The 24,626-nt window shown below is 36.2% G+C and overlaps 1 protein-coding gene across 6 annotated transcripts in view; it reads right to left on the bottom strand.

The window, feature by feature from the left end:
* Positions 1-24,626, bottom strand: part of ERBIN (erbb2 interacting protein) — a 191,029-nt gene that overhangs the window by 75,390 nt on the left and 91,013 nt on the right. For all 6 annotated transcript variants that reach the window (XM_036762182.1, XM_036762176.1, XM_036762190.1 and 3 more), the window contains 3 exons: positions 13,968-14,046; positions 6,740-6,829; positions 278-334 (listed from right to left, as the gene is read on the bottom strand). In XM_036762182.1, the coding sequence (XP_036618077.1) occupies positions 278-334; positions 6,740-6,829; positions 13,968-14,046 (226 nt within the window). The remainder of the gene's footprint in view (positions 1-277; positions 335-6,739; positions 6,830-13,967; positions 14,047-24,626) is intronic.

Raw genomic sequence — 24,626 nt, 5'->3', positions numbered from 1 at the left:
ATTTAAGAACTCTGACCAATGAAATGATTAACCATGATTCCAAAGAAATCAAAGATGAAGCTCAATATTCAAAATGTGACACATTTTGGGATATAGCCAGTAAGAATTGTTTTGCTTGACAATGTTTGTTTGTTACAAAGGTTCTGTTTTACTTTGCTTTGCCCACAGTGTGATAGGGAATGGGGGGAAAACAGAATGAAAAAAAAAGTTTTACAATTTAAAAGAAAGTTAATTTAAAAAGGAAATCACATAAATTTAATGGTATATCTTTACTTACTTTGGTAACATTTTTAACTGGTTTTCTCTAAGTTCCAAAATCTGAAGTTTTGTTAATCTGTTAAATTAAAACAGTGAGAGAGAGAGATTAAAACCAAAATCTGGTTATTTTTATAGAACAATGGCCAACAAAGGGACTAAATTAAGGCTATGCTATAATATAAATAGATTTAAATAAAGCATTTATTATGTATTCACTAAGTGCCGCCATACACTTCCTAAGTAAAAAGTTTTTGTTGTATAACTACAAGATACATATATAATACAGTGACAGAAACTTACAACCCTTAAAAGCTGAGGAGCAAAAATATACTTAATATAATTAAGAATACTTTCAAAGATATCTTTTTGAGGGCCTCCTTTTCTCACTGCTCATTCATGTTTAACTTTTTATGTTTCTTTCATTCCTTTGAACTTCAAAGTTTCTACACAGTTCTGGTCTTTTCATCAGGACTAGTAGGAAGTCCTCTACCTCATTAAATGTCCATTTTTTCCTCCTGTAGTATTACACTCAATTTTGATAGGTAAGTTATTTTTGGCCATTAAGTACTCTACTCCTTTAAAGTGGTGGTTGCTAAATTGTGTACAGTCTTGACTGTGGCTCCTTAGTACTTGAATTCCTTTTCTTGTTGCAGTATTTTTTTCTGAACAGGATGGTCTGGATTTTAACTATGATGTTCCTGGGACTTTTCATTTGGAAACTTCTTTCAGGAGGTGACTGCTTGATTCTATTTCCATGTTCCCACTGGTTCTAAAAGATTTGTTGAAATATTATGCCTAGGCTCTTTTTTTTTGTTCATGACAATCAGATAGTCCAATGATTCTTGACTGTTTTTCTCCTCAACCTATTTTCCAGGTCAGTTGTTTCTACTACTATGAAATCTATTTTTTTCTCTTTTTCAGCCTTTTTATTTTGTTTTATTATCTTCTGTTGCTTCACAGATTGACAATTTGGGTTTAGAGATAAGTCTCCTCTTTGGAAATGAGACCACTGAACCAGAGATGTCCTTTGAAATCCCTTTTAACTCAAGATCTAAAAATTCTACTCTAAATAACTATAAGTAACAATCTCAAACCAAAAGAACTGATGAGAAAACACAGCTTCCTTTCAGGAGAGGGGTAAGAGCCTATGTAAGTAGAATATGGTATAAATTGTCAGACCTAGTCTCCATGTGGGTTGGTTGTCTTAAGAGGAAGATATTGTATGCAATTACAAAGCAATTTATAAATACAAGGAAGAGTTAAAGGAAAATGACTAGTATAAAAAACAAAAGGTAACTATAACACTTAAAAATATGCTGATTCAAAATAACTGATTAATAATATGGAAGTCATTTCCAAATCAGCTGTCTTTGTACACTCAACTTATTAAAGCAAAGTCAAAAGCAATACCAAATTAGAATAAAAATGAGATAAATATAGGGTATGTGCAATTGAGGCAACTCCAAACTGAACTATTTAAATGGAGAAAAACTATTTAAATGGAGTAAAAATGGGAAACAGAAAAATGGACAGACATTGATATATGCTATCATAATTTGTTTAGGAAATTTAACTTATATAAGTCAATGGGAACAATGAGTACAATTAAAGAACCTAGAAACTGCCTTAGTCAGGAAACATTTTTATGTCACTGCTAAGTAGAGAAACATGAATTTAAAACCTTTGTAAAACGTTGCAAAGAAGAATGATCTAAGATCATACAGGGCAATATCTTACAAAACAGCAAGAAAGAGTGAAAGGAATAAATACGTGAAAGTGAAAGAAAGCTGGGCAAGATATCCAATTAAGCCAGCTCATGAGTATTCAAAACCAGCAAGTGAAAAACAAAAGAAAATCTGTCAATACTTATATATAATTATATTCTGAATCAATGACAGTGGAGTAAATACATTTGAAGGAAGAGGAAGTAGAAATTCAAGCATGTAGAGAGTAAGAGAAGTTCCAACAGAACCAATACACAAAGAGTACCACGCTGAAGGACAATTTTGAAACTGTTGGGAAATAAATTCGCTAAGAATAATTTATTAAGCACTGATTATGTGCCAAGCAAGACACCTGAAAGAGGGAAAAATATCAAATACTTGAAAAAAAACAGAGAACTTATTACCAACAAGAACAAAAAAGCAACTGAGAAAACATCCAGTTTTTCCTTTCATACACAGATAAGCATAATACAAGGTAAACTGAAGAGAAAGATGACTGACAATTTGGGGGTTGGCAACAAGTTTTCAGAGAACTATCATTTGACTTAAATAGTAAAGGAAGACACAAACTTTGAGAGGCAGAGAAGAGTTAGGAAGGCATTTAAGTCAATCTGTTAATAGTCAATGGAGGAGACAACATGAAAATAACTAGGTATATGAAAGATACACAGAGTAGATGGAAGACAGTCTCAGAGAGGAAGGTACTAGTTGGGGGACTGGGAAAAGCCTCCTGAAAGTGGAATATGAGCTGAGTCTTAAGGAAGCTGAGGAAACTACAAGTTGGCAGTAAGGCAGTACAGCTCTCCAGGGATGGAGGGGCAGCCAGTGCAAGGGAAGTGAAAAAAGAGAGGGAGTGTTCTGTTTGACGAACATGAAGCAGGCCAATATGGATGGAATGCCAAGGAAACAGAGGTAAGACAGGAATAAAGGCAGGAAGAGGCCAGGTAATGGAGAGTTTTAAATGCCAAAGTTAGGAGTTTATATTTGACCCTGGAGTTAAAAAAGAGCCAACAGAGTTATTAAATAGGAGGGAGTGACATAGTTAGACCCACACTTTATAAAAAACACGTTAGCAGCTGTGTGGAGGACAGATGAGAGAAGGAAGAGACTTGAGGCACAGAGACCAATTAGAAACCGACAAAGATTATTATCCAGGAGAGAAGTAAGGAGGGCTTGAACTAGGATGCTAACTGTGTTAAGTAGAGAAAAGGAGCTATAAATAAGTGATGGTGTATACATAACAAGGTTTGACAAAAGACACCAAATGCAAGCCTGGGTGACTGGAGGACCCTTGACGGTAACAGGAAAGCTGGGAAGAATTGAGAGGTTTGGGGTTGGGGAAGAAATAATGAGTTCTGTTTTAGTTATTTTGATTATAAAAAGCCTACAGGCTATCTAAGTGGAGATGTTGTTAATGCGGAACGGAACTAAGGAAAGAAATTAGAAGGCTGAATATAGATCTGTGAAACTTTTGTAAAGAGGTGATAACGAAACCCACAGGAGCTAATGTATATGCATAATGTATACATAATGTATAATGTATATAGTACAAAAACAGAAGAGGGCCCAATAAAGAAGCTGGAGTGACACACACCTAAAGTTAGCGAGACTGACCTGAAGAACCAACAAAGGGTACTAGGAAGGAGTATCTGGAGAATAGTGTCACAAGAACCTCAAGAAGGAGAGTATACTGGATAAGCAAATTATCATCAGTGTCAAGTGCTGAACAGAGGTCAAGAAGGGTAAGAACTGAGGAAAAGCCATGAGATATAATGAATAAAAGTTGCTTGATAAATTTGGAGATGAGAGTTTCAGCTGAAAGGTGAGGGCAGAAGCCCAACTACAGGCTGTTTAAAAGAGTGAGAGGAAGTGGAGATATAGGGAACCATCTTTCTCAAGGAGCTTAGGCAAGAAGGAAGAACAGTATGATCAAATAAAGGCTTCATAAGATAGGGTAGACATGTGGATTCCGTGAGGACCAACCCTGACATACTGCGCTTCTCTCAGCAACCTAAAGGGGCAAGGACAACTCCAGGGGACTCACGATGGAGAATGCTATCTTCATTCAGAGAAAGAACTGCGAAGTTTGAATACAGACTGAGGCACACTACATGCTCGCCTCTTCTGCTTCTCTTTTGTTTTTGTTTTTGGGTTTTTTTTTTTTTTGGTTCTGTTTCTTCTTTCTCATGATTCATTCCATTGGTCAAAATTCTTCTCCACGACTTGACTAGAGCATAAATTAATTCAATGCGAAGTTATACATGACAGTTATATGAGACTTCATGCCGTCTTGGGGAGGGAGGGGAGAAAAACTGGAACTCAAAACTATGTAGAACCGTGTGTGGTAAACTAAAAAAAAAATAAAGGAAAAAAAAAAAGATAGGGTAGACACAGAAGTGTCTGCAGGCACCTGGGAATAAGTCAGAGCTGGAGAGACTGAAGAGAAAAAACAGGGAATACAGAGGGGGTGATGTGTGGAAAAAGAGGGGAGAGGTTTGAATCAATAGCGCATGTAGAGGGGGGGGCCTGTGCAAGGAGAATGGCCTAAGACCAGAAAGAAAGGAGAGATACTGGGGGGGCAATGTCTGAGTGATGTAAGATGACAATGACAGAAGAGCGAGCCCTTAGCCTCAATTTTGTATGAGGCAAAGTCCTCAGCAAAGACACCAAAGGGAGTGGTGATGTTGGAACTTGGGGACAGAAATCTGGTACAGTCCCTGTGAAGAGTGGTATAATGACTCAATTAAGGAAAAGTCGAATGAGTACCTGGCACTAGTGAGGGCCCAGCTATGATTAGATAACATAAATTTGTAATGGAGTCAATGAACATGGTTTCATTTCTTCCAGGTCCAATTAGAATATGAACATGAATAGGATTGAAGGAGGAAGACACAAGAAATTCAGAGCTGGATTTTGGCAAGGTGTATTCAGTGATAAGACAAGAAAGCAAGGCATTTGAGAAGATGATACTGTAGAACTGAACTGTTTGACCAAAGGTCCAGGATAATGAAAAGATAAGGGAACAGCCAATGTTGGAGTGAAGGCCTAAAAAAGAGCTATGGGCTGGAAGGAAATGAAGTCATGGTGCTGAGGAAGAACAAGGCCACTCCTATAGAAAGTATGCTAACCACCAACGAATGAGGAGAGACAGAATACTGGTGGCTGAAGAGAAGTCTGTTGACTGTAACATGTACAAGTACCTTTCTCAAGATTTAACCTCATGGCAGGTGGTAATGGCTAAGTCCACCAGGAAGTCTGCCTCAGATGAGGTGAGAACAGGAGAGATCACAACCAGGAAGTAATTACCCACGGTTAAGTGGATGGAAGTCAGCAATTAAGTTCTTCTCTGAGAAAAGACCTCAAGGGCCAACCATGGAAGAAGACTCTAGGGCAGAGCCAAACGAAGCAGGGAACTTGCCTGGGGGATGGCTGCAGGGACCAGGTTTTGTACAAAGTCCTGAGAAAGAGCCCAGCGAAACTAAGTGGTAAAATCTGTGCAAATCTACAGAAGTAAGAGACAGTGAGTCAAGTTTAAGAAATATTGAGTTGTCTAGTTTGGCTAGCACACAGAAATAAGAATGTAGAGGTACAAGTCAGACTGTGACATCCCTTAAAAGCCTGAGGCGTTTGAATTTTAATCTAAGAACATTGTAGAGACATTGAAAAGTTTAGAGAAGAGAAGAGAAATGAAGGAACACTCAAACTTATACATTAGGAAGAAGAGAACATTTTCCACTAATGATCACTTTCTATTTCACATTCAACCACAAATTTGCTGGAGGCCAGGCCAGGGGAGCTCTGTTTTCCAATTCTTGGTTGTTGGGGGTTTTGGTGGTTTCATTTTGTTGTGGAAGAAGGACAGGTAGAGAAAAAGAAAGACATTCATGTTTCTCGTCAATTAAGCAATATGGTTTAGTAGAGGCCCCTCATTTCTAGTCCCAACTTGATTCCTGATTCAATAGGTAAACTTCATTGCCTAATTGGGCCTCAGTTTTCCCATCTGTGAAATAAGAACAAGAGGATAAAATGAGAATACATGGCAAATTGTAATGATTATAATGAAATAGGAACCAATGGAAATCACCAACAATAGCTATGTTGGGATGACTGTTGGGGAGAGAAGAACAATGTGCAAAGAAATGATTAGAAAAATACTGTATCTGCTATTTGAAAAAACACTTTGTGGGAAGCCTGATAACACCCTTTGGTGTAGATAGGAAATGAAATTTACTATGTTTTTTTTTTAAAAAAGGAAAAATCTATTATTACAAGCCGAAAAGCAAGATGACACAGTGGAAAGAGCACTGAAATTGGAGTAAGTCCTGCTGCCCACCCAGAACCTCTGTGGGCCCGGATAAGTCATTTGCATCCTATGGGCCTCACTTTGTCCATCTGTAAAAGGATGACATAGTTGGATCTTACAATCTATGAAGTCCTTTTTAAACTCTAGCATCCCGCAATCTAACTATTCAGAGCATACAGTGCAATAATACACATATCAAAAGTAACCACTCAGCTGGGTTTTTTCTGCATTACAATTTACTTAGGAAAATGGACAAAAGAATAACAGTGCAGGCAAACTAAAGGAAAAAAAAAAAGAAAAATATAAAAATAATAACATCAAAAATATAATTGGAAAAATGACATTAATTTTAATAAACTAAAACCTTTGAAAAGTTAATTAAAAGAATTAACAGACATACTTCTGTTATTATATGTATCTGAAAAAATAAAATGTATATATAAATGCAACCTACCTGCCAAAATTGGCTGGCAAGAACTCAAGGAAAGCATCATTCAGATACAGCTGAGTTAGGTTTAACAGTTGAGAAAATCCATCAGGAAGTCTGTATGAAAAACAATATCTTCAATTTGATTCATGTGCAGTATTTTAATGTGAATTTTTTGTAGCATTAAAATCATCAAGATTTTTTAAGCATACATGATACTGGTATGCATCTCCTTTAATTCTTTTATCTGTGCTTCTCCAGTTGAGATTCCTTTTTGTTGTGATTTAATAATAAAACAGATACATTTAAACAACATTTGAAAATTTATGACAAACTTTCTTCTTCGTCTTTAGGATACTAAAATTATACCAAGTAGCCATCTGTGGCAATTCAGGGCAAATTTAAGACAAATCCCACAAATAAACTCCAAACTTCTTTCAAAGATCAATGACTTACTTCATTGGTACTTTATTGGCATCTATCAATACAGATGAGAATCATTCCATAATCTGACAGGTGGTTTAACAAAAATAATTACCCAAGTACAGCAAATATAGTTCAGCTGAAAAGCAGTGTGGCATGGCAGATAAAGGGCCAGCCTTCATGGAGTAAGGAAGGCCTGCATTCAAAGTCCTCCAACTGACACATATTAGCTCATAACATTTCAGAGTCCCTTCAGCTATCAATCGAACAATATGCATTTATTAAGCACCTATTATACACACTAGGTGCTAGAGATATACTAGATGCCAGAGATACAAATGAAAAGAAAGAATCCCTACTTATAAGAACCTTATAATTTGGTGAAGATGACAAGGAGACAAATACATACAAAACGTATAGACAACAAATAAAAGGTGTTTAGAAAAGGAAGGCCTGAGCAGTTGAGGGGATAGGGAAAGGGTTCACATGCAGGAGGTGTTACTTGAACCATGGCTGAAAAAGAGAGGTATTCAATAAAGTGGAGGTGGGGAGGGAGAACCTTCTAAACAAAGGGGATAGAAAATGAAGTTCTATGTGGGAGGAAGAGAGATAAGGCCAATATGGCTGGGGAAGGGGAAGGAGAGGGAGAGGGAGAGCAAAAGCAAAATCTGGGGAATTATTAGATATGCAGGGTGAGTGGAAGAGGAGTCAAAAAGAAAGCAAAAGTTGAAAACTTTTGAGATTGGAAGGATGGTAGTGTCCTCAACAGAAACAGGAAACTTTGGAAGAGAGGTACATTTCAGGGGAAGGAGTTTTGTTTCGGACATGTTAACCTTGAGATGTCTCTAGGACATCCACTCTGAAATAGCCAGTAGGTAGTTGGTGACCAAGAACTAAAGTTCAGGGGATAGACTGCAGTTGGATACAGAGATCTTTTTAGTTGATCTTTACTTTATCTTCAGTTGTCTGGAGATAATAATTAAACCATAAAAGATGATAAGTCACCAAGAGAGTGGCATGCAGGGACAGAAGAGGGTAATATCCATAGCCAGAGGGCATGATATAAATAAGCCAGTAAAGGATACTAAGCCATTATATAGGGAGAAAGATAATCAAGAGACAGTAGTGCCATGAAAACCCAGAAAGGAGAGAAGATCTAGGAGAATGTGATCAATAGTGTTAAATGGGGCAAAGCAGTCCAAAAGAATGAGGACTGAGAAAAGACAACCAGATTTGATAACTAAAAGATCATTGATAACCCTGGAGAAAACAATTTCAGCTGGGTAATGGGTCAGAGCCAGATAAGAGAGGAGGTAGAGGCAATGAGTACAGACAATTTCAAAGAATTTAGAAAAGAAACGATGAAAAATAGAGTGATAGCTTAAAAAAATGCTAGGGTCTAAGGATATATCTGAAGGCAGCTGGGAAAGAATCAATAGATAGATGGTTGAAAATTAAGGATGGAAGAAGTATGTAAGAAGAATGACTTCAGAGGAAATCAACTGAAGAAGATAGGATGGTTCTAGATAAATTGCCCATGTGCATAGGTAAAGAAGCTCACTCGGAATTCCTCACATTGAGGGATTACCACATTTGGATTGCCCCCTAACTCCTTCTCCAAAGTGTTGCCACTTTGTAGTATGTCCCAAGTACAAAGAAAGATTACTAAGAAACATACTCAATACACAATGATTAAAAATATCTAAGCAGATAGGAAAAATAACAATGAGATTTAGCAATTAATTTTAATGTAAAATTGATTGGTGCTAGTCAAAAAGCTGATAAATCATAATACAAAATTAACTTTGGTTATAACATTTAAAATTAAATTTAATTGGACTTAAGAGCACAAATTTTATTGGTTTCTAATAATTATTGTTGGTTCTATATAAAAACCAGAGAGGCAAGATAGTGCAGAGGCTAGAGTCAGTATCATGAGTCAGAAATGAATGAAAATAAATGAAAAAGCAATCATTAAATACTACGTGCTAAACACTGGGAATATAAATAGAAAAACAGATGCCTCTAATATATGCAATCTCTAACACTGGGCAAATGGTTTAACCTTTTCAGTATGCCCTGAGGCAATGCTCTAAGACAGAGCACACTGCAAAAATAAGTGAAGTACAATGGCAGATGGAAGTTTCTTCTTCAGCAGCTCCCCTATACCAATGAAATAACAAGTCTAGTCCAGCAAATAAAAATGCTAATGCTTGTAGCCTATAAGTTTACTAAGAAGACAAGGTAACAATCATATAATAGCTAAATAGTTAAAAAATAGTCTGTTAAAAGTTCTGCAGGTGAATTCTGATAAAGATAAACTGAATAAAAAGTAATTTTATCAGTACAAATACTCATAAACTGTTGTTAAAAGCAAAAGATAAAGTCCTATGTAAAAAATCCTAAGTTGAATCATAATTCTTATTTTAAATAGTACTATGTGAAATATGAATATTTTTAACCCAACATGCAATGTCAACGTCCTGCAGATATCTCAAACTCAGCATGGTCAAAAAAGAACTAATAATCTTTCCCCATAAATCTACACCCTCTATTGACCTTCCCTATTTCTGCTGAAGGAACCATCTGACTTCCAGTCACTCAGATTCATAATCTTGCCATCACTATTAACTCCTCATGTTTCTTCACCCCACAGTGATTTCTAGCCCTATGACAGCTACATCTATCCCTTCTTCTCTACTGACAAGGCGACAATTCTAATTTTCAAGCTTCCATTATCTCTAGCCTAAACAATTTCAATGGCCTCTAATTTACCTCTATACCTCAAGTCTATGCCCATGCAAATGATCCTCCACATAGCTGCTAAAGAGATTTTCAAGTGCTGGACTGCCCAAGCCACTCTCCTTTTCAAACTCCAGGGATTCTCTGCTGCCTTTAAGATCAGATATGAATTATGGTTTGGCTTTTAAAGTCCTTCACATCTTGGCCCTAATATGCCTTCTCAACTTTCCTACACTCATTGGTCAAGTCAGACGGGCCTTTTTGCTATTATTCATCATATGTTCTACCCTATCTCCCATCATTGTGCGTTTGCTCAGTGGCTTTTCTTCATGTCTAGAATGCAGTCCCAACTAATCTCTGCCTTTTCAAAGCCCTTGTTGCCTTTGAAACTGAGATCAAGTACCACTTCTATATGAAGCTTTTTCCCTGATCTCCCACAGATGCTACTGCCATCGTTGTGATATTTTTATGTACATGTTGTTTACTCCTATAGAATGTAAGCTTCTTGAGGCAGCTAGGTGCCGCAGTGAGTAAAGCACTGGCCCTGGAGTCAGGAGGACCTGAGTTCAAATCCAACCTCTTGACGCACTAGCTGTGTGACCTTGGGCAAGTCACTTAGCTCCAATTGCCCTGCCTTCCTCCCTCCAAAAAAAAAAAAAGTAAGCTTCTTGAGGACAGGGTTAATTTCACTTCTGTGTTTGTATCCCCTCTGCCTTAGCACAGTATCTGGCACATAATAAGCATTTAACAAATGCTTGTTTATGCACATATAAATATCCCTCTGTGTATACAAACAGACAGACATTTATAATACCTTTGACTACATAGTAAATGAAGCAGAATTACTGCACAGCTGCTGTTGAGTTTTGATAAAATGTTTAAAATGGGGCTGGGGGGGCTTCACACTCAATTTTGATCCTAATAGATAAGGATTTGATTATTAAAACTTATTAGAGTAAATGAGCTTTGTCTTGCTTTCATATTTTTACTGACACTTTCACCCACATAGTAGGAGTAACAGAAGAACTTTTAAGTGAAAACAATTCTGAAGATAAAAACCTATATATTTATAAAGAAAGGGTACAGTTCTGGAAAGGTGAGGCAATCTATACTCATGAAGTAGGCAACCAAAGAAGGTTGTAAAAGAGGGAGAGGAAAAGGACAGACCATAAGCTAGTGGGTCAAGATCTTCACTATTTCAATTAAATGCAATTTCATTCCATCTAAACATTTATAAGACAAATACACAATGTGAAGGGAACCATACTAGGTATACAACAAATACTACTACTACTACAACTACTATGACAGCTACCACCACTAGCCATTAACATTTGAAGGTTTGTAAAGGTCTTCACATTATCATATGTTTATGTTAGTATTATCTCATTTGTTCCTCAAAACAAACCTGTAAATAGTTGTTATTGTTATCTCTGTTTACAAGAGGAACGTGAAAGTGGGAGAGCTGAAGTGAATTGACCAGTGTCACACAGCTGGCATTTTCTGAAGTAGCATTTGAACTTCATTCTTCTTGACTTCCTAGTCTAGCACTTTATCCACCAAAACTCACACACACAGTTAACCTCAGACATAGTCTCTGAATTCAAGAATCTAACAATGCAGAAAGGGATAGGGAAGAGGATCACAATTATTTGGTTTGGCCCCAGAACACAAGCCTAGGAACAATGTTAAGAGTTGGAAAGGAGTAAACTTAGGCTTGATTTTAGGGGAAATTCTCTAACAGTTATTTGTCCAAAACAAAAATGGGTTGTTGGAGGAGGTAACAGGCTCCCCACCTCAATGTAGTTCATCAAGCAGGCACTAGTTAACCACTTAAGTTGAGGTGTATACATTTTTTACTATAATTTAGACTAGCTAGCCACTGAGGTCCCTTCCCACTGAAATTCTGTGATGTGAAAAATAACTATAATAAAAATTAGGAAAGTGTACAAAGCAGAGACTCAGACAAAGTGCTGTAAGAAATTTGAGGAGAAACAGCTCACATTTTAAGTTGGGAATACTTCAAGATGGCTTTACAAAGAAAAATGAGACCTAGGTTGTGCCTTAAAGGAAGGGAAATATTTCAAAAGGCAGGAATGGGGAGCTGTCCCTTCCATGTAGGGGAAGAATATGAGCAAAAGCAGCAACATGTCATATGGCAAGAGAACAAAGGAAAATAAGTTTGGCTAGAATATAGAGGCATGAATGATAAGAGTATGAAAAGATGCCTGACAGGAATGCTGGAGACAAACCATTGAGGTTTGTTAAGACAATGGAATTTGGAATCTTCTCAGTAGGCAAAAGGGAGGCATGAAAGGTATAGTGGGGAATGATGTGGTTAGTCACAGCATTAGAATGTTTATGCAGAGTGGTGACAGAGATAGACAGAAGACCCACCAGTGGAAACTGTGAAGTTAGAAGGATGGGGAAGCTTTGGGCATAGTGAAACTCATATATCAAAGGGATATATAGATTGACTGTAATATATATCCAGGAGAATGGAAGATGTGGGGGTGGGGAGAAGAGGGAAGGATAAGACTTAGAACTTGAGAGCTAACTTTAAGTACATGAAAAGCTGTCGTGCAGAAGAGGGATAAATCAGCCATCTGCTTAGCCCTAGAAGGCAGAACTAAGAAGAATGGGTAAAATTTGCAGAAGAGCCAATTTAATCAATTTGGTTAGAAAAATTTCCTAACACTTGGCACTATCCAAAAATGGAATAGGGTCACCTATTCCAGGGATATTGTATTCAGCGATATTGTAAAAGTATACTTTCAGGGATATTGTAAAAGTATACTTTAGAGGAGACATATTTGGTAATACAAATTCAACTGATTGTCTCTACTGTTTTGGTGCAACACAAAATCAGTTAAAGTTTACAGTAGCTGAACTCTGGAGTCCTTGCAGTACTAAGACTCTGTGCTCTGTGATCCCATGGAAATGGGTAACTCGATGTTGGTGGAGGTTACAATCCACAAGCTTTCTTTTACTGTGTGTTTTTTGTCCAGAGAGCCTATCTTGAGGGGGATCTAACTAATGAATTCAAAATCTTCTTTAATGATTTTGGGATAGCAATATAAGATACCAAGTATCTATTATTCCTTGTTCTTGCAACTTGACTATGCTACTTCCTTCTCTGGTCATATCTTTGTTTTTTGAAAGGGGGAAAGCAGGGCAATTGGGGTTAAGTGGCTTGCCCAAGGCCACACAGCTAGTAAGTGTGTCATGTGTCTGAGGCTGAATTTGAAAACTCTGGTCCTCCCGACTCCAGGGCTAGTGCTCCACTCACTTCACCACCTCACTGCCCATGGTAATATGTTTTTGTTTTTTTTGCAGGGGGTAAGGCCGGGCAATTGGGGTTAAGTGACTTGCCCAAGGTCACACAGTGTGTCGAGTGTCTGAGGCTGGATTTGAACTCAGGTCCTCCTGACGTCAGGGCTACTCACTGCGCCACCTAGCTGCCCCGGTCATATATTTTTTTATGCCACTTCCTGTGCATTAGTCATAATCAGTAATAGGCTACCAGCTATTTATACCCACCATAGATTTCTATGTACTGCCCTTTGGGTCATCTGCAATTATCAAAATATTCAGAGATACTGAAACTTCATTACTTTTAGCTATATAACAACAGCAGGAAAATACAAGAGTTGAAAAGATGCTTAGGTGCCAAAGTGGCTTAGGGTCACTAAAAAGCCTGGTGCTTTTAGACCTTAAATGCTTCAAATGCAAATCAGTTTTGCATCCTCCTCCTTCCGACAGACTGAATCAAATGGCTAACTGTGTAAATCATTATAAAAATGTTAAGTATGACTATGGTGATTTTTTTATTCTTATGATTTTGTCTGATTTTTATAGAATGGCAAAAACTAAGAGATGCCATACGTCTTGACATTCAGCAGCTTGGAAGTCAATTTGTAACAACAATGTGGGGGAAAAAAGCATTTAATGGAAAAATAATAAATTGGTAACATATTTTAAAATAAAGATAATTTCATCAGCAAATCAAGTTATAACATTTGCATTTAAAACTTTATTTTGAATTAAATTTAATTTTCTATACTAAAAAGAAAAAAGAAAGAAAACTTACTTTGAAATGGGATTTACGCTGGCCTCAACAACCGTCAGAACCTTACAATTCTTTATATTTTCTGGAAACTCCTGAATTCCTAGAAAATGAACCAAAAAAAAAAAAAAAAAAAACCAAAAACCTAAATTTACATGGAAAACCATGCCCCTTATCCCAATGATTTCATTGCTAGGAAGATACTCTGAAAACGTCATTAAGAACAAAACAGACTATCTGTACAAATATTTTCATTAATGTTTTCAGCATTATATGTATTTTTTTTCAAGTAAGCAACCTAATGCCCAATGAAGAGGGATGAGTTAAATAAATTTTGGTAATGTAATGAAACCAAAAGGCATAAAAAATACAAGGAAATCAGGGAAAAAACCATTAAATAATGCAAAAGGGAGAAGAAAGATAGAGAGCAAGGACCAGTGGACAGAAAACTGGCCTTGGAACCAGGAATAACTAGAGTCAAGCCTCACTGCTGACACATATTTATTGTGTGATCCTAGGCAAGTCACCTAACTTCCCAGTGGTCTAGATCAGAGGTGCCAAACTAACAGGCCCATCAAAGCTCTTGAGCGTAGTGGAGCTAGATTAAGATGTAATTGAGAAATGTTTAACAAAATAAATAAAATATAACAAGACACATATAATATTATTTTGGGTTTTTTTTTAAGTCAACATGTGGCCTGCAGGGACCCATTTCTATTCAACACCATCGGTCTAGGGGACTTTCTAAGACTCTAAGTTATAGAAGAGCGATAGATCTGCTTTGGTAGAAAAAATTCGTTTAGAGGAAGTTCACTATACCAACAAAATCACAGGCCCAGTACTTATGAAAAGAACTCTACTAGGGACACTTAAAAGTCAATGTCGCAGCTAATATGTATATGGCACTTGAAGGTTTACACTGTATTTTATTTATATGTATTATCTTATTTAATTCTTGAAGTAACTTTGTAAAGTAGTAGTTTCTAGCATTCTAGGCATGGAGAAAAGTCACTGAGCAAAGGCACAATAATAGGAGACAGGGTAGAACATATGAGGAATAACAGCAAAAAGGCCCATCTGACTTGACCAATGAGTGCAGGAAAGTTGAAAAGGCAGATTAGGGCCAAGATGTGAAGGACTTCAAAAGCTAAACCATAATTCACATCTGATCTTAAAGGCAACAGAGAATCCTTGGAATTTGAGAAGGCGAGCAGCCTGGGCAGTCCAGCACTTGAAAATCTCTTTAGCAGCTATGTGGAGGATCATTTGCATGGGCAGAGACTTGAGGTGTAGAGGTAAATTAAGAGGACAGTGAAAATGTCCCCAGAGGAGCCATGATGAAGCATGTCATCCACCTCCTGACAGAAAGATGACAGACTCCCAGCTACAGAAGAAAAATACATTTATAGGTATAATAAAAATATATTTATAAATTATTTATATGATGCACATACTTTTATATGATAAACATATTTCCAGATATCACCACTATGTGGATTGATTTTGTTTCACCGCACTCACTTACAAGTATTTGATTTTCCTTATCTCTACTTCTAATTGGGGGTGGAAGCTGAAGAAGAAAAGGGAATAGCAAAAGTGATTAAAAACAAAAGGCATTAAAACATTTTTTAAGGCACTCAGAAAGGAACAGAAGAAAGTTGAGAAGGAGGCACAAACACAAGTCAAATTTGAAAGTAATATGTGGAATTATTAGATACTTTTTAAAAAAAGCAAGTAGTATAAAGTACTGTGTACTGTGATACAAAGTTTCATATAGAATTCTATTTTTAAGCTTAGATTATATATATGAATATTAAAGAAGAGCCAATGACGTGTGCCTATGTGGAAGGTTTCTAGAGTATACTAGGAACTCTTTACCTACATGAACTAGAAGGAAACAGAACTATACAGGTGAGGATGGTTTACTGGAGAAGATGTGTTTGGGTGATATGTTCTTGCAATACGATTACACTTAGAAGCTTACATTTAAATAACATTTTGCAGTTTAAGACACCATCTCAGATTGAGGCAGGCTGCACAAGGATTGTCATTCACAATTTAAAGATAAGGCAAAGGAAGGGAAATTATTACTTGCTTTAAGCTAAACAGCTAGTCAAATGAAATGGCAAAGATTCAAAATTAGTTTTCCTGATACAAAGTCCAGTTATCTTAAAGCAAAGTCATAACATCCTTCTCTGAACACACATGAATGTGTATACACATAAAAAGGTCTGTCAATCTAAAACAGAGCATAACAATTTATTGCTAAAATTGGAGACTATATTTCTAAGGCCCATTTCAAGCTGAAGAGCTCACAAACTTAAATGGGGATAGTTAACTATAGTTCTTACTGACTTTAGAGATAATAGCTCTTATATGAATAATGAAGAACTCTTTATAAGTTTATAAAAAAAAAGTTGTCATTTCCCAACAGATAAATGAGCATAGAATATGAACAGGCAAAGTAAAAAATACAAATAATCAACAACCACAGAAATAATTTAAATAATTAATAGAGAGATGCAAATTAAAACAACTCTGAGATCCCACCTTACTCATCAGACTGGCAAAGATGACAAGAAAGGAAAATGACAATTCCTGCAGGGGACTTGGCAAGATAGGAACACAATTGCATTACAAGAAGACCTGTGAACTAGTCTAGCTTGTTAGAAAGTAATTTGGAACTATAGCACACAAATCACTAAAGGGTGCATACTAAACAGCAATATTAGGCCTATACCCTCAAAGAGGTCAAAGAAAGAGTAGAAGGATACATAGATTCAAAAACATTTGTAACTACTCTTTTTGTTGTTGTTTGTCCTTTGTTCTTGTCTTTTTTATTATTTAATATATTTAGTTTTCAGCATTGATTTTCACAAGAGTTTGAATTACAAATTTCCTCCCCATTTCTACCTTCCCCCCCACTCCAAGATGGTGTATATTCTGGTTGCCCTGTTCCCCAGTCAGCCCTCCCTTCTGTCACCCCACTCCCCTCCCATCCTCTTTTCCCTTCCTTTCTTGTAGGGCAAGATAAATTTCTACACCCCATTGCCTGTGTATCTTATTTTCTAGTTGCATGCAAAAACTTTTTTGTTGTTGTTTTTGAACATCTGTTTTTAAAACTTTGAGTTCCAAATTCTCTCCCCTCTTCCCTTCCTACCCACCCTCCCTAAGAAGTCAAGCAATTCAACATAGGCCACATGTGTATCATTATGTATAACCTTTCCACAATACTCATGTTGTGAAAGACTAACTATATTTTGCTCCTTCCTAACCTATCCCCCTTTATTGAATTTTCTCCCTTGACCCTGTCCCCTTTTGAAAGTGTTTATTTTGATTACCTCCATTCCCATCTGCCCTCCCTTCTATCAACCCCCACTTTTTTTTTATCTTCTTCCTCCTTCTTTCCTGTGGGGTAAGATACCCAATTGAGTATGTATGGTATTCCCTCCTCAGGTCAAATCTGATGAGAGCAAGATTCTCCCTTAATTTGATTTTATTTCTTTTAGATATCTTCCCTTCATCTTCAACTCACCCTGTGCCCACGACGCTCTCCCTCTCTCTCTCTCTCTCTCTCTCTCTCTCTCTCTCTCTCCACATACATATATACATACATACACATTCACTTATACATATATATACATAAACACACACACACACACACACACACACACACACACACACACACACACACACACACATATGCATATTCCCTTCAGCTACCCTAATACTGAGGTCTCATGAATCATACACATCATCTTTCCATGTAGGAATGTAAACAAAACAGTTCAACTTTAGTAAGTCCCTTGCAATTTCTTTTTCTTGTTCTTTTTCTTGACTACCTTTTCATGCTTCTTTTGATTCTTGTGTTTGAAAGTCAAATTCTCTATTCAGTTCTGGTCTTTTCACTGAGAAAGCTTGAAAGTACTCTATTTTATTGAAAATCCATATTTTGCCTTGGAGCATGATACTCAGTTTTGCTGAGTAGGTGATTCTAGGTTTTAATCCTAGCTCCATTGACCTCCAGAATATTGTATTCCAAGCCCTTCGATCTCTAAATGTAGAAACTGCTAGATCTTGGGTTATTCTGATTGTGTTTCCACAATACTCAAATTGTTTCTTTCTGGCTGCTTGCAATATTTTCTCCTTGATCTGGGAGCTCTGGAATTTGGCAACAGTATTCCTAGGAGATTTCTTTTTGGGATGTATTTGAGGAGGCGATTGATGGATTCTTTCAATTTCTATTTTGCCCTGTGGCTCTAGAATATCAGGGCAGTTTTCCTTGATAATTTCTTGAAAGATGATATCTAGGCTCTTTTTTTGATCATGGCTTTCAGGTAGTCCAATAATTTTTAAATTATCTCTCCTGGATCTATTTTCCAGGTCAGTGGTTTTTCCAATGAGATATTTCACATTGTCTTCCATTTTTTTATTCCTTTGGTTCTGTTTTATAATATCTTGATTTCTCATCAAGTCACTAGCTTCTACTTGCAACAATCTAATTTTTCAGGTAGTATTTTCTTCAGTGGTCTTTTGGACCTCCTTTTCCATTTGGCTAATTCTGCCTTTCAAGGCATTCTTCTCCTCATTGGCTTTTTGGAGCTCTTTTGCCATTTGAGTTAGTCTATTTTTTAAGGTGTTGTTTTCTTCAGTATATTTTGCAGTATTTTTTGGTGTCTCCTTTAGCAAGTCATTGACTTGTTTTTCATGGTTTTCTCGCATCCTTCTCATTTCTCTTCCCAATTTTTCCTCTACTTCTCTAACTTGTTTTTCCAAATCCTTTTTGAGCTCTTCCATTGCCTAACCACTCTTTCTGTAGTGGCAAAGAAAACGGACACTAAAGGGTGATGAGCAACTAGGAAATAAACAAATTTATGGTCTTTGAATGTAATGGAATGTTATTTGTAAGAAATGATTAAAGAAAAGTTTCAAAGAAAGCTAGAAAGACTTATATGAAATGATAAAAAGTAAAATGAACGGAACCAAAAGAATACTTTATGCAGTATTGGCAATTCTTTTGAGAAAAAAACAACTAAGAAGAATTTAGGAATTCTAATCAATGCAAAGACTGACCATTATTCTAGAGGAATGATGATGAAACATGATGATGAAGTGTTTCACCATTATCCCCCTGTCCCCACCCTCTGACAGGGAGTGACAGACTTACAGTATAAAATTGTTGTGCCATTTTATTAGTTTTTTTAAGGCCTATGTGTATTTTTCTTTTTCTAGTATATTATTCCTTTTTTTCCTAGGGTATTTTACTATGTTTCTTACATATTCCTTGGCTGATCTGTTTTATAGGGAATTTGCAAAGCAATTAATCCGCTCAAATATGGTGTTTGAGGGATAGGAATGCTACAATGGCCTCCCTTTAGTTAAATTTTTCATTGATAATTAGGCTCAGGACTGCAGGGAATACTTCTCAGCTCTATAATTATTATTATTATATTAACACATTATTCTATACCTTTCTATAATTTCTGGTGGTGCAAAGTAGACTTGTGATACTTGAAATTCCTTTAATTTATATTTTAAATGCTTCCTCCGCATCACTTTGGGATTTGTTATTTGTCACTGGAACTGTTAAATTTAACTATTACGGGAGGAGGAGTCAAGATGGTGAAGAAAAGGCAGTGACTCACCTGAGCTTTCCCCAAAACCCCTCCAAACACCTTGAAATAATGTCATAACACAATTCCTGAAGCCACAGAACCCACAAAAAGACAAGATGAAATAATTTTCCAGCCCAACACAACTTAGAAGGTCGGCAGGAAAAGTCTGTTGTACCTGGGTGAGAGTGGAGCACAATCTCACTCAGGCAGCAACAGCACAGCATAGACCAGGCCCCAGCAAACAAGAAGCAAGACTTAGGAGCGACTGAATCAGCAGCAGCTGCTTCTGAAGTTCTCAGCCCACAGATGGTAAGGGGGGGATGAGCTTACAGGGGCCTATTTGCTGGCATTAGGGGCAAATCTGTTGCTTTGCCCATACTCAGATCTGGGTCAAAGTCCTGAGTGGCAGTCCCAAAGTGAGGAGGTGCATTAGCACACCACAGCTTGAGGCCTCAGTGGAGCTGGGACCCTTGTCCACAGTTCCAGGGCAGAAAAGAGTGCTTGTGGTCACTCACAGGCAAGATTATTAAACACAGTTTTTCTTAGATCATACCACCATGGAAGAGCTGAAAATTTTAAGGTTCCTAGAAGTATCTCTGAAAACAGCTGCACAAAAACTCTTAAGCTTGGGACAGTTCACCTTCCACCCTGGAAGAAGAGCCCCCTTCAACAAAGAGTATTTTGAAGGGGTTATAGGAAAACATGAAGGTCACTAATGAGAGTCCCAAAATATACCAAAATTTTTACAGCAACACTTTTTTTGTAGTAGCAAAGAACTAGGAATTGCTAAATGAATTGTGATATATGAAAGCAATGGAATATTGCTGTTTGTAACTGATGAATACAGAAGTATGAGAAGATTTATATGATCTGAGACAGAATAAAATAAGCAAAAAAAAAGAAGAAAACATTATATATAATGACTACAACAATTTGAGTGGAAAGAACAACCAAAAAAAACCCCAAGCAAAAGCAAATGTTATAAAATTACAAAGAAGCAGCATGGCCCCAACAAAGAAATGAGAAGGCACTCTCACCTGTTCTTCGTAGACATAAGTGTGGCATATTTTAAGGCTCTTGCAATATACTGATTAGTTTTGTTGTTCTCTCTTTTCATTTAAAAAATAGTATTTATTATAGAAGATGGCTCTCTGGGAGAGGCAAAAGGGCAATGGGAGAAATTCTGGAGATGTAAAAACCAAAATATATATAAACAATTAATTTTTAAAATAATTTGCAATTCTTCGAGGATTGTTTCTTCATATTCTTTGACTACTTATCTAAAAGGAAATAGCTCATGGTTTTATATATTTTACTCATTCTCTACATTATTTGGGATATTAGACCGATATCATGGATTCTAAAGATTGGTTTTCCCAACTGAGATTTTTTTCATTGTTATCTCAAATTTGTTTCTGAAAAAAAAAAAAAGCTTTTCTTTTTTTAAAATTTCATGGAATAAAGCTTTTCTCTTAGCTTTTGTGGCCCCCCTCTGCCCTGTATGGTCAAGAACTGTCCTGCTAGCCACTAACTGAGAAAAAATCTCTTTTGTTCCAGTTATTTTAAATGAAGTGACCTTTTCACATTTAGGTTTCTATCTTATGATCTTATTGGAGCATACTGTATAACATGGTTATCTAAACCTTTTTTTTAAACCAAATTGTTTTCAAGTTTCCTAAACTTAATCATTTTCTTTAGGAAAAAAAAGGTTATTGATGCCTTTTCTCTTTATATCACAGTCATTTCAACTGCTCCTTATTTATAGACAACTTGCTTTTGTGATAAAGAAAAACAAGCAAAAAATATCTGACAGATTAACTTAATCTGACAATGTATACAATATATTACACTTCATTCTTTGTGTGTTAGCCTGACATGGACAGGAATGCATTAGAGGCCAGAGGAACAATGTGGTTATCTGGGACTAATGAAAGTGTTACAGGCTATATCAGAGGAGACCGAAGGAAAAAAAAAGGTTTTCAAATAAAAAGTAAGGAAAAACAATACATTCAAATAGCAAAGTTGCCTCAAACTTCAAGTCTCACACTAAATTAAAAGAACTCCCATTTAGTGATTTTACTTGTAATTATAGTCACAACACCTGAAAAGAATGAAGATGAAACCTTAGTTACTGGCAATCAGGAATTACATGTTCTACCTTTATGCGTTCTAAATTTCAAGAGAAGATATGAGAGGACTTTGGTTTGTCAACGACTTCTGTTTCCTATTCTGTGTTTTCTCATTCAAACTAGAGCCAAAGAGAGACACCGGAGCAGGAAAACGTATGGACACAGAACCTATTACCTCTTAGTAAATTAACAGGGTGCTCACATTAATAGGAAATAGGAGTATAGACACAGGGAAAATAGAAATTTTGTTAGAGAGAGATAAGTGAATAAGGCTATAGACTTTAATTGTCTGTTTAAAGTCTTTATAAAAACTTTTTTATAAAATAAAAAGTCAGTTCTCTTACACAGTATCTTTTTCACTTAGGCTAAGATTTATGTAATTTTGAAGCAAAGTTTCTTAAAAGCTATATATCACTGCTTTTCAATTCAATCTCTATTAAAAAACAAAAAAACTAGTACATTTCACCAGCACCTAGCTATTATAGTTGATAAGAACTGGATGGTATTAATCATTAATACATTTTCCTGTATCAACTTAAAGGAAGCATTTAAAAAGTATTATTTGACTAAAATCAATAGGCCTGTCATGTCATTCAATAATATTTAATTCATTTGAGGGAAAGATTATATCCTAGGAAAAAATTACTGCATAATTTGTTGAGGTTTTGATTAATTCATTTTTGCCCATACCTTTTCAGAGGTAATGATTTTCAAATAGTTCTTTATATACAGAGATACAGAGTATAATTTACTCATATCCCTATTGAGCTTTACAAATGCCATGTGTTAACTAGTTAATTTATTGTAGTGTAAACCAGAGGCAAGAAGCAACGTGGTATGGTGAAGACCTAGCTTTCTTCTGACATTAAATTTGACCTCTGACACATATTCACTGTGTGAACCTGAGAACATTATACACAGTAACAGCAATATTATATGAAGAAGAACTGTGAATGGCTTAGCTATTCTCAGCAATACAATGATCCAAGACAATCTCAAGAACTAATGATGAAACATGCTATCTGCCTTCAGAGAAGAACTGATATTATCTGAATAGAGACTGAAGCATACTACTTTTTCTTTCTTTTTTTTTGCTTTGAGTCTTCTTGTACAAAATGACTAATGGAAATGTTTTGCATATTGAACACATATAACCTATATCAGATTACTTTCCATCTCAGGACAGGGGAAGGGAGGGAAGAATAGAATCTGGAACTCAAAACTTTAAAAAAAACCCAAATGTTAAAAATTGTTTTAGCATATAATTGGGGAAAAAATAAAATACTATTTAAAAAATAAAGTAGGTAGAAAAAATCTTTATTTAGGCCATAAATTCTTGAAAGCTTATGATATAATTTGAAAGGCTGTAGTGAAGAACTTTTCTCTAACCTTATAACAAAGTCTTTTTATAAAGTCCTTTTCTTTCCTGGCATACCAGTGTTTTATGAAGGTCACTTAACACTTCTAAAATCAGTAGTTTATATTCTCCACTTAATAAATAATGGTGATAAATTTATGCTATATAAAAATGAATCATAAGTACAAAATGTGAAGTGTGTTTCTGTAGATCATCTTTGGTTAATGTCAATCCAGTTACAAATTGCTGGAATTAATAAACAGTTCAACTAATATTTATTAAACATCTACCATACAAGGAATCATACTAGATACTTAATGCAGGAACTATATTTCTGTAAATTGTGATTTAGAAGGAAAACATAATAAAATGAGAGGATTAAAAATCAGAAAAGGGGACTATCTTGTTTAACCTAACATTTTACACATGAGAAAACTATGGCCCAGTGAAGCTAAGTGAGTCATCCTAGATCACAGTGATAATCAGTAACAGAAATGGAATACATTAGAGAAGGAGGGAAATATAGTTCATAGTTCACTGTTGATCTTTCAGTATACAGATACTGGCATATTTGAGAGAAACAAGAAAAAGGAAGTACAAAATGATCTGCAAATTTTGACAAAAGATATTCTTTCCTTTAAAACTTTCTTCCTAGAAATATAAATTAACTTAGATGAATTTCAAATAGATGTCCTGTTTCTGCCAGTAAAGCAAATCTGGGCAGGTGCTGCAGGTCCAACATCCTTCCATACAGTTGGAGGTATGTAAGAATAGCTTACTCAAAATTTGGCCAAGCATTGCACCTTCAGCTGAAGACCCTGCTGTTACTGCTATGATGATTGTAGTTTCCTTCAACTGTCAGACATCTCAGGTAAGAGAAAGAATAAAGGTAAGGAAGAAGCTGGGCAGAAGTAAAAAGAAGTGAAAAAGAAGATCTCGTATTACTCCAAGTAGGTAGAAACAGCTAGGAACTACATGTTGTTCCTTACCTTAATACACAAGACTATCAAGTACTCGAAGGCAAGGTCAGGGTCATATCTATTTATCCTTTGTATAAAAAAAAATGCCCTAATAGAAAAAATACATGATAGTGGATGGAGCCAAGATGAAGGAGTAGAGGAAGTTCTTTATACCCAAGCTCTGTCAACATTCCGCTCCAAACAACTTTAAAGTAAAGCCTCAAATCAAATTCTGGAGTGGAAAAGTCAGCAAAAGGATGAAACAGTTTTCCAGTGCAAGACTGTAATAACAATGTTGCTAGCAGCTGCTGTGGAGGTGAGAAACCAATAACACCAGCACACAGGAAGGCTACTAGCACAGGTTCTTTGATCTGCTTTTCTAAGGAAAGCAACTTCAAGGGGTTTACAATCTCACTTTCATTAAACATACATATATCATTCACTTAGTTCAGGAGGAAAGGCCAGCACCCTGAACTTCAGAGAGTACACAAAAAGAAATTACAAGCATATATTATATAAACAGAACAAATAACACAAACCAGCAGACAAGCTTCTAGCTGTCTGTCCAACATCTCAATACATAGATAACAGAGAAGCACCAACATCTAGGGTTTTCCAGGGAG

The sequence above is a fragment of the Trichosurus vulpecula genome, chromosome 1 (assembly GCF_011100635.1).
Source record: "Trichosurus vulpecula isolate mTriVul1 chromosome 1, mTriVul1.pri, whole genome shotgun sequence".
Lineage (NCBI taxonomy): Eukaryota > Metazoa > Chordata > Mammalia > Diprotodontia > Phalangeridae > Trichosurus > Trichosurus vulpecula.
Note: the sequence above shows the minus strand (reverse complement) of the source record. Positions and strands in the feature narration are given on the sequence as shown.